Here is an 11,359-nt window from a genome sequence, read left to right on the forward strand (position 1 = left end):
CTGCACAACACACACAGACAAACACACACAAAAGCGCACACACAGTCTCACACATGCAACACAAATGTGCACGCATACACAAACACACTCACGAATGAACACTAACAGTCTCACGCACACACACACAAAACATGCACACTCACAGATGCACGCTCGCGTGCACACACACACACACTCTTACAGTCTCGTGCACACGCACACACTCAGTCTCGCGCACACACACACACACTTTGCTGCAGCCTGATGCTGCACTGCACAACACACACAGACTGACAAACACACACAAATGCACACACACAGTCTCACACATGCACATACAAAACATGCACATGCACACTCACTCAGTTTCACAAACGTGCATACACACAAATGCACACACACACACGTGCACACAAACACACACACACACAGTCTCATGCATGTGCACAAGCACTCACTCTCACACACGCACACACTTTACTGCAGCAGCCTGATGCTGCACTGCACAACACACACACTCGCGAACGAACACCACTCACAGACACTCGTGCACACACACTCTTAGTCTCATGCATGCGCACACGCACAGTCTCACAAATGTGCACGCACATGCACACACTCAGACGTACGGATGCACACACACTCAGTCTCGCGCACACACACAGTCTCATGCATAACATCAAGTATAACATCAAGCTTCAAGAGATTCACTCATACTGAACACGTGACGACAATTCAGAGCTGACGACGAAATATAATCAACATGCATTATGATTGATCATCATGCATGACAAGATGAAGAGCGGCATCATCATTGCTAAACCAAAGCTCACTATAATACACATTTACTGAATAAAACTGTAGATATGAGCAGACATGACCATAGAAATGTGCTGCATGAGACAGACTGACTGAGCTGTGAAGAGTTCATGAACAGGAACAGAGAGACGGGGAATATAACAGAGAGAGAGAGAGAGAGAGAGAGAGAGAGAGAGAGAGAGAGAGAGAGAGAGAGAGAGAGAGACAGAGAGACAGAGACAGAGAGAGAGAGAGAGACAGCTGTGTGCTGAAAGCTGCAGTGAAACAGACTCTGAATCCATCACAACACAAAAACAAACACAACACAGTCAAACCACACACAATACTCATCAATATTCCCATAATAATCTGAATTTGGCAATATTCCGACTAGTATTGAATCATGTCAGCACAATTTGACAGTATTCTGAGATTATTTCAGAAGGTGAGAAGTGTTGAGTCCTAATTAGATAATTGTGAATAAGTAGTAATAAAACTAAAAAAAAAAACGGCAGCATCTGAAATCTGCAGGAAAGGAAACATGCATGCGTAGACCAGCAAACTTACAGCAACCATATACGTAGGAATATTCTCATGCATATTACATACGCATTTGTGCATTTGACAGACACTTTTATCTGAAAAGACTTGCACTGCATTCTAGGTTTACATTTAGTGTTATGCTTATATTCATGGTTTCCGTGGGAACCGAACCCACGACCTTTGGCATCGTTAGCGCTGTGATCTTCTGTTTGAACGACAGGAAGGCTATATAAACATCATATTCGGATTATGGCCGCAACCGGAATATAGTGCTTAAACAGAATCTGATGCGCAAATAAATATTAATAAGCCATGTGCCACTATATAACATCCTAAAGTGTGTGTGTGTAAGAAAGAAGTTCACATGTTCAAACATTGGATCTATTTTACAATCATTTCATGTGCATCTATTCAAATAAAACAAACAAATATTACTAATAAAGTCTGTTTTATACTGTTTGGATGTCTGATATATATATATATATATATAGACACATGCTCACATACTTATATGTGACCCTGGAGCACAAAGGGTCATAAGGGTCAATTTCTCGAAATTGAGATTTATACATCATCTGAAGCTGAATAAATAATCTTTCCATTGATGTATGGTTTGTTAGGATAGGACAATATTTAGCTGAGATACAACTATTTGAAAATCTGGAATCTGAGGGTGCAAAAAAATCTAAATATTGAGAAAATCATCTTTAAAGTTGTTCAAATGAAGTTCTTAGCAATGCATATTACTAATCAAAAATTAAGTTTTGATATTTACAGTAGGAAATTTACAAAATATCTTCATGGAACATGATCTTTACTTAATATCCTAATGATTTTTGGCATAAAAGAAAAATTATAATTTTGACCCATACAATGTATTGTTGGCTATTGCTACAAATATACCCCAGCGACTTAAGACTGCTTTTGTGCTGCAGGGTCACACATATATATATATACATATGACAAGAGATTTGAACCGATTGATTCATGATCAATACATTGGTTAATCAAAAATTAATCTTTTATCTCCTCACGCATATATGAACGTTCAAACACACATATACACATATATATATATATAAACCGGTTGGTGAGTAATGGTATACATGTAACAGCGTTACATTATCTGGATACAAAATAAACTGGCAACTGTAATTCGTTACAGTGTATATATATATATATAAACACATACAAAGATATGTAAACGTGTGCATACAAAATAACCACATAAAAACCTCAATGTCTAACACTACACACCAGCTTTCTTGAATGAAATGAAACTTATCTTAACTAATGACATTGAGCACCTCTGATAATCCATTCATTCGACTGTAAATTAGCTTAATAATGTGTCAAAATTCAACAAGATCACAGAGAAAAATCTCGCATTCGCGTTCATCATCCATTAAACACCCCACGGGATCACCAGGGTGATAATCAAGCGAATCTCTGCCTGAACGCCGCCGCGCGATACAGAAGCCGCGGCGCGGTGCGAGGCGTCTAGGGACGCGATTCGCGCGGATGATTGTTTCATAAACGCACGGATCAGAGAAAGCCCGCAGCCTCACCGTGCGCAGAAACTGAATCTCATCCTCCGCGTCTCCTCCGCCTTCAGCCATGATGCTCTCCTTCAGTCCGCCGCAGCCATACAGACGCGCCGCGCGCTCTCCGCGAGTGAGCGTGAGTGAGTGCGCACGCGCTACCAGTTCAACCGCATTGGAGGGGGGTGTTCATATCTGACGTCACGCCTGGCGCATATTAATATTCATAAATATATGATGACTAAATATAAAACTAATATTGATACAAGATGCTCATTTTGCCATGTTCTCACAGAAACTGTGTTTCCTTTCTTTTGGTCATGTTTTTAAACTGAACAACTATGGAAAAATATTGACACATTTATAAAAAATAAAAGACATTATTTTCAGATGCTTTGACTCTGATCCTAAAAAAAACAAAGGTTGCTTTGTTATACATTTTATTTATTTTCTTGGCAATTTTTATATCCATAAATGTAAGTTCACTAACAACAAACCAATTTTTCTTGCTTTTCAAAGAGTTTAAATGCTATTTCATCTTCAGTGAATAAGAACGCAAGGAAAACGACTGTGTAATGATTTTTAATTTGTACAGTCTAACTGATGCATAAATTATATCTTACCCTCATGGTTTAATTGTTTTTCTTCTTCTTATCTCAGCTTTTCTTATTTCTCCATTGTTATATTTCTAACCAATCGTTAACTTTTTTCTTATTTTTAGATGATATTGATACATGTTGACACATTTTGTATATACAAAGTGCTATTAATGTAATCTCTGTACTGTTTACAAACATACTAATAAAATACACAGGTGAAAACATTCACTTTTGGAAGCAATGAAAGGATACTTCCAGAGTTAATAGTTGATGGTATTGAAATATTTACCTACAGATTTTTCAATCAAATCATAAAATCTCCCCTAGAGGAAAACTATTTTGGAATGCAAACATTTCTGATATGAATTGGAAAGCAGCCTGGTCAAATGTTTACAAATGTTCTATTTTGAACAAAGTTAAAGAGTTACATTTCAAAATACTTCACAAAATGCACCCATAGCTCTTTCTAGATTCATGGACTTTGACAATAATTGCATTTTCTGTAACGCACACGAGGAAGACTTGTTTTAGATTTTGGTCTGATGTTGCCTTTTTATTTGTTCAAAGAAATGTTAACTACATGCTCTCTTTGAAATATCATGTTATGTGCACTTATTCACACTAAAGAAAAATAACTGAGTACGTCATTAACTTTTACCTTTTGCAAGGTAAATATTACATTCATAAACAAAAATGGGCGAAATGCATATCAAAATATTATTTATTTTTATTAGAAATTGAATCTTTGAAAGAGTCTCTAATGCAAATTAATAACAAAAAGAATGAGAAAAATATTTTTTTTTCCCTGTAGTCCTTGATTTTGTCCTATGGAAGATAATTTGAACTATTGTTTAGTTGTTTATATTATGTTTTTTTCTTTTATTATTATTATTATTACTTTATTTATGTATTTATTCTTTCTCTCTTCTCTTAAATGCTGTCTTAAAGATTGAGATTGTTTTTTGTTTCCTTTCTTGTGTTTGTGGACTCAATTGTTTAAATTGATTGTAATGTTCAATCATTTCTACAATAAAAAAATACACAGGTGAACATAACTGAAGAGCAAACCTTTGAACTCTGTATTTCTGGCACTTTTCGTGTTTATTGCATCTTTATGAAGAATATATATTATCATTATTATAGTATTAAATAAAAAAATATTGCGTGTTGCATGTTTTTAAAAAATGATATTTACATTGATAGATTGATGAACACACTGACTCAAAACAAAACAGTGTGAACTGACCTTAAGATGCAGTTAATTCAACACATTTTGTTGTCATATTATGGAGTTATTTAATTGTATGGCTACAGAAAACAAGCATTTGTGTGAGTGCACATTGTCTCTAACCATACAGATTTTGTGACAACTAGCCCCAGTCTCCCTGAACTATGAGAGCTAAGCGCAAGTATCTTCTGCTAAATGACTTTGGCTCTTCATGAAGTGAGTAAAGTAGATAACTGGGACGCTGTACTGAGCCTGCTGCTGTTTTCAAGGTCAAACACACACACAGACACACACACACACACACACACACACACACACACACACAATGATGTCAGACTCACAATGGGCAGATCAACAGCAAATTATTTCTACAGAAACAAATACAGCCCAGAATGCAGGGAAGTAGAAATAATTTGAAATGTCAAATTGTCAAAGTGATGGATTTTAAAGAAAGCATTGCAAAATGCATTAATCAATAGCATTGATTTTTTTCACCCAGCCTGTAGTGACCTCTCAGCAAATGTGACCCTTCAGGTTCAGTTGCAGTTCTGCTTCAAAACGAGTCTTGCTCTTTTAACCTGCAAACATGAAATATTACATTTACATGCATCCCAAGACCCTAAAGAGGATAATCGGTTTGAAGAATGGATGGATGGAAGGATTTACATTTATGTATTTAGCAGATGCTTTTATTCTATTTCTGAAGCGACCTAAAATCATCCAGGTTTATTAGAAAGCTAGGTTAGGAAGTCAGCTAGAGCAGAGGAGAAATGCAAAGAACAGGAAGATTTTTATTTTTCTTCTTATTATTAGAAATCTTTATTTTTTTCTGATGTGAAAGAATTTAGTGTTGCTTGTTTCTTGTTGGTTTCATGTTATTATTGTACTTTATATCTTGTTTTGCTCAAAATGAGATATCTTACGTAATTTTAATTGTATAAATTAATTCAATAAATTAGTGGCAGCTTATTGGGAAATTTACTGTTAAATAATTTAATTTAAAATATAAGCATAGGCCAATGCAGATGGTCATGAATCGCTGAAGATTTGTGATCCTGTGCTGCATCCTAGTGGTGTGACTGTGAAAGAACATCAAATACATAGAAATAGAAATAAATAATAGAAATAGAATTATGCATTATGTATTCCTGTTGCTCAGCTAATTCAGTTTTATTTTTTTAAATGGAATTACTTCAAGTGACCATATTTATTCATCGTTAAATTACTGTAATTGAAATTATTTTTAATTATTGTTTGGTCATTATAAACATATTTTTAAAAATGTATTCATAATATTAGCAAACCATTATGTTTTTTTTCTTTCAGTTATCAAACTCAACCTATATAATTATGAATATTATTATAATTATTCCAGCTAAAATGTTCCCAAATAAAAGTTTGGGATCTGTAATGTGTTAAAGACTTGTAATGTGTTTTAAAGAAGTCTCTTCTGCTCACCAAGGCTGCATTTATTTGATCAGAAATGCAGAAAAAAACAGTAATATTGTGAAATATTATTATAATGTAAAACAGCTGTTTTCTATGTGAATATCTGTTAAACTCTAATTTATTTCTGTGATCAAAGCTGTATTTTTAGCATCATATTTCTATTTAAATTCAGCGCTGCATCACAGAAATAAATTAGATTTTAAAGCATATTACAATAGAAAACCATTATTTTAAAATGCAATAATATTTCACAATATTAGTTTTTTTCTGAATTTCTGATCAAATAAATGCATCCTTGATGAACAGAAGAGACTTCTTTAAAACACATTAGAAATCTTACTGATGCCAAACGTTTGAACAGCAGTGTGTACTGTATATGTATTGTTTTCTTTTGAAAGTCAGAGATTGAACTGAAGCTTTAGTTTTACACGAGATACAGTTACTATAGTTACTGTTACTACAATAAACCCATCGTGTGTTTACACAGGACTGGATCTTTAAACACTGCAAGGCAAGTCCTTGATAGCTGGTTTATATTTGTATGTAGGCTATTAATATTCATATATAATGTTTCAAGTTTTGCTATCCTTGTGGGGATGTTTATTCGTTTATGTAATTCTTAGATAGATAGATAGATAGATAGATTTGTCTTCTGTCCTCTTTAAGTCAATACTGCTGTCTTTCTGACATTCTGCAGCACTGCTGCTTTGCTTCATGACACGCTTCTGATGGGGGCGGGGCCACCTTGAAGCTAACCAATCACAGCCGCGGATACAAACGCTGCCGACTCTGACTGGTCTGCGCAGCTGTCAATCACAGACTGAGAGCGCTGTCCTCCAGAACGCACTTTATTCCGAGAGAGAGAGACGCGGATCCGTCATGCACCTCAGATGGGTGAGTTTAGCACGATTAACTTCATATAACACACGATTATTAAAATCAAAGAGCATGCAAATGCATTGGCCATAATCATATTTTAGCAACATTAAATGTGTACTGTGTGTAAATGTGCAGTGAATGTTTAAAGCATCAATGATGCAGCAGTGCAAAAATAACTTTCTGCATAATAAATGATGCTCAGTATAGTGCAGGTTATTCAGTGCCACAGTGCAATGCACCTGTTTTATAATATAATGCACCAATATAAGATGCTGATTTGTTTGGGTTTGATCACTGCTGAACTGTCATGTCATGTTTTAAAGGGACATTCACTGCAGCTTCTGTATGAGCTCAGTTCATTTTAAAGTGTGATTATTGTGTGTGTGTGTGTGTGTGATGGTTGATTATTATGATGCTCATGATGAAGGGTGCTTTACTCACTCAACTGCTTATTTAAATAATTATGCATACAATTCAAAGGCTTTAGCAGAATAAAACGTACCGAATGACATTATCAATAGACCCACTGTTAGTCGTGCATTCATGGATATTTTTGCCAAAGCATCTCCACAGTTTATTTTCTGGCCTGTAAAAATGTCTGGCAAAGATTCGCAAGACCCCAGCTATGATGCATGGAATATTACAAGATAATTCTGTTGATTATAGCAATACATGCTTTTAAAAGTTACTTTTAATTTTATACTCTGAAAAAATAAATAGGTGTAGAATTCATTTTCACTCAGAAATTGCTAGTAAATTTCACAAAGAATCAGCAATTAACACATATAATTAAACATGAAGTAGCAAGACTAAAATAGTATTTTCTTATAAAATGTGAGCCTGCAGCACAAAAGCAGTGTTAAGTCGCTGGGGTATATTTGTAGCAATAGCCAACAATACATTGCATGGGTCAAAATTATACATTTTTCTTTTATGCCAAAAATCATTAGGATATTAAGTAAAGATCATGTTCCATGAAGATATTTTGTAAGTTTCCTACCGTAAATATATCAAAACTTAATGTTTGATTAGTAATATGCATTGCTAAGAACTTCATTTGGACAACTTTAAAGATGATTTTCTCAATATTTAGATTTTTTTGCACCCTCAGATTCCAGATTTTCAAATAGTTGTATCTCAGCCAAATAGTGCCTTATCCTAACAAACCATACATCAATGGAAAGATTATTTATTTAGCTTCAGATGATGTATAAATCTCAATTTCGAAAAATTGACCCTTATGACTGGTTTTGTGCTCCAGGGTCACATATGTACTCCAAATAAAAATGTTTTTTTTTTACAGTGTATGCATTGCCTTTTTTGCTTGTTTGTCTTTTTTAAAGAATTCAGTGTGCAAACCAAATTTGATATTTGTTATTAACTTTAAAGCCTGATTTTAATTGCTTTTAATCAATAAAGCTTGATTTTGTCGTGGATTTTAAAGCTCTGTATCTATGTAACACTTCACGTGTTGATCAGTTTCTTAGATACAAATCTGTTGTATATTTGCAATTCTACATGCATCTTAAAACAGATGTTGCACTAAAAGCCTCCGTCATTTTGACAGGCCTTCGATCGCCCCGATGATGAACGCCCGCCGTGTCAGTCCACCCCGGGCGAGACACGACCCACGAGACAACTACCGACTTAATTTAGGAGTGTGATTCATTAAAAACGGGCCCCGTAATGGAAGGCACGCACACCGTGCTGCGTCTGTACAAACCCATCCAGGAGCTGTGCTTCATTAGTCTCTACTTCCCAACGAGGAAGTCCCGAGGTTTCCTACGAGCTGGCCAAACCCCTCGTGAAGTCCAGCCTGGGGATGAAGACACTAAACAAAGAGGCCAGTATTACTGCGAGGCGACAAAAGGAGCGGTCGCGCAGCTTCACTGGCTCGCCGCAGAACACCATCAGCTGCTGACGGACCTCCTGTCTTTATGCAGCGACTGCGCAGACAGGATTAAGATGGGAAACCAGGACGGGAAGCTCCTGGAAGGACATGATGTTAGCAGCAGTAACTTCACTATATCTCCGCCCGCGGAGCATAAGAGAGCAGCCTCTAGAGTTCGTAAGCTGAAGAAACTGGGTTCTAAGAAGATGGACAGCACTGAAGAGTTCTTGCAGAGTAGGATAAAGAAGAAGGTGCAGAGTGGAGCGTCTGAGTTTTCCCCAAAGGCTCCCGGAACTCCGGTCTCCATCCGTGGCCGGGATACTCCAGGATCAGGCTCTTATGTCAGCATCTCCAGCGAGCCTCTTCTTCCAATGGAGGAACACTTCCAGATCACCCACGACGGCTGGGATTTTATGGAAGAGCCTCGTTCGTTTGAGTGCGAAATGGATCTTTGTACCGAGCTGTCGGAGTTTGAACTAACTTTGGAGTACGAGAAGCCCTTGGGAAACCAACGTGGATGTGTCCTACGGGAGCTAATGGCCGTTGGGAATACCGAGGGAAACCAACAAGGCCAATCAACCTTCGGAAGTTTGGAAGTCAACCAAAGGGACGTGAGAGGTGATGAGGTGGCCACAAAACACAACCAGGAACCCGGATCTCATTCCAGTTTGGATGTGGATCAGAGCCACAACCAGCAAGATGGACAAGAAGAGATCAAGCTCTTTACTCAGGTGAACAACGAGAAAACCCTCAACTCTAGAAGCTCTAAGCTTCATCCCTGGACCAGAAGCCCCACATCAAGCTCTCTCTCTGGGCTCTTCAACATGTCTTATCCTCCTGCCAACAGTCTCCAGAGCATGTCTCCTGTCTTATCACCTCTGTCTTCGCAACTTCCGAGTCCCCAAATGAACCACCGCATTGTGTTGCTGCCTGAGGAGGATGATGATGGAAATAAACGCTCCTTGAGAGACGAGCCCAAAGTCGCCACGGAGGTCATCGACAAAAACGGCAACCGTCGGACGGTCACACGTCTTGACCTGAACCTCAGCAATCATTTCAACGTGAACGGAGCCAGTGCATCGAGTGACAAGACCTCAGGTAGTTCAAACTAAAGAAGACACCCAGCTACTGTAACAGGGAATGTTCTCGCAACCTTCACTGATGTTATGTAAACGTTAGGACAAAACATTCTTAACTTTATTAGGATTTTATATACGTTCTCATAATAATCAACAAGTTCGGAACGTCTTTATGATGTTATTTGTACTTGAACGTTCTAAGAAACATTTTTTGTAACCTTTAAATAGCATTAAAATAACGTTATAATTTGATAAAAACTTACCAGAACATTTAGGAAACGGTTTTGTAACCTTTAAACAACGTTCTAATCACGACAAGAAAACTGGGCATTTTAATGTCCTTAGAATATTATATTTTGAGGTTAAAATAAAATTTAGAAAGCTAAAGAAATGTTTTAGTCACCTTTGAATAACGATTTGGTCACAACAAGATGAATGGGGATTTTAACATTCTTAGAATGTTAAAAATAAATGTTCAAATAACGTTATATTTTGGGTGAAAATAAATTAATAAAATGTTGTAAGAAATGTTTTTGTAACTTTTAAATAACGTTCTAATCACGATAAGAAAACTGGGGATTTTAATGTTTTTAAAATATTAAAAATAAACATCCAAATAACGTTATATTTTTGAGAAAAAATAAAATGAAGTAGAACGTTTAAGAAACGTTTTTGTAACCTTTAAATAACGTTCTAAAGAAAACTGGGCATCTTAGAGTATTAAAATTAAATGTTCAAATGTTATATTTTGGGTAAAAATTTAATTTAGTAGAACTTTTAAGAAACATTTAATTTGCTTTTAAATAACGTTCTTATAATAACAAGAAAAGTGGACATTTTAACGTTCTTAGAATATTTATTATGAATGTTCCAATAACGTTATATTTTGGGTAAAAACAAAATTTAGTAAAATGTTTAAGAAATGTTTTAGTCGTCTTTAAATAACATTCTAATCATGACAAGAAAACTGGACATTTTAACATACTTAATAAACAAATAACATTATATTTTGGGTGAAAATAAAGTAAGTAGAACTTCGTGACAAATGTTTTTGTAACCTTTCAATAGCGTTATAATCACAACAAGAAAACTGGACATTTCAATGTTTTAGAAACATTTCAAAACAACGTTCCCACAATGTTTTTATAACCTAAATTATTTATTTGGGAAATGTGCTTGAGAAATCAAACTAGTAATCTCAGTTGTTCAGGTTGATACTGATTTCTCAGGCTTGTCATGTGACACAGGACAAGAATTTCGGCCTCCCAGCCCTCTTTCCCAGAGAGCCATTATTACATTTTCTGTGTGTGTGTGTGTGTGTGTGTGTATTCAGGAAAAACATACATTATGGGGAAAAAATGTACCCACAAAGA

At 36.1% G+C, this 11,359-nt stretch overlaps 2 protein-coding genes across 2 annotated transcripts in view; one reads left to right on the forward strand and one right to left on the reverse strand.

The window, feature by feature from the left end:
* LOC107678700 (ryanodine receptor 3) overlaps nucleotides 1–2,987 on the reverse strand; it is a 196,980-nt gene extending 193,993 nt beyond the window's left edge. The window contains exon 1 of the mRNA XM_016474072.1: nucleotides 2,889–2,987. Within this exon, the coding sequence (XP_016329558.1) occupies nucleotides 2,889–2,939 (51 nt within the window). The 5' untranslated portion in view covers nucleotides 2,940–2,987. The remainder of the gene's footprint in view (nucleotides 1–2,888) is intronic.
* A 3,986-nt stretch (nucleotides 2,988–6,973) lies between these two features.
* LOC107678765 (formin-1-like) overlaps nucleotides 6,974–11,359 on the forward strand; it is a 28,239-nt gene continuing 23,853 nt past the window's right edge. Inside the window, exons 1-2 of the mRNA XM_016474152.1 lie at nucleotides 6,974–7,031; nucleotides 8,584–10,005. Of these exons, the coding sequence (XP_016329638.1) occupies nucleotides 8,703–10,005 (1,303 nt within the window). The 5' untranslated portion in view covers nucleotides 6,974–7,031; nucleotides 8,584–8,702. The remainder of the gene's footprint in view (nucleotides 7,032–8,583; nucleotides 10,006–11,359) is intronic.

The sequence above is a fragment of the Sinocyclocheilus anshuiensis genome, unplaced genomic scaffold, assembly GCF_001515605.1.
Source record: "Sinocyclocheilus anshuiensis isolate Anshui unplaced genomic scaffold, SAMN03320099.WGS_v1.1 scaffold208, whole genome shotgun sequence".
NCBI lineage: Eukaryota > Metazoa > Chordata > Actinopteri > Cypriniformes > Cyprinidae > Sinocyclocheilus > Sinocyclocheilus anshuiensis.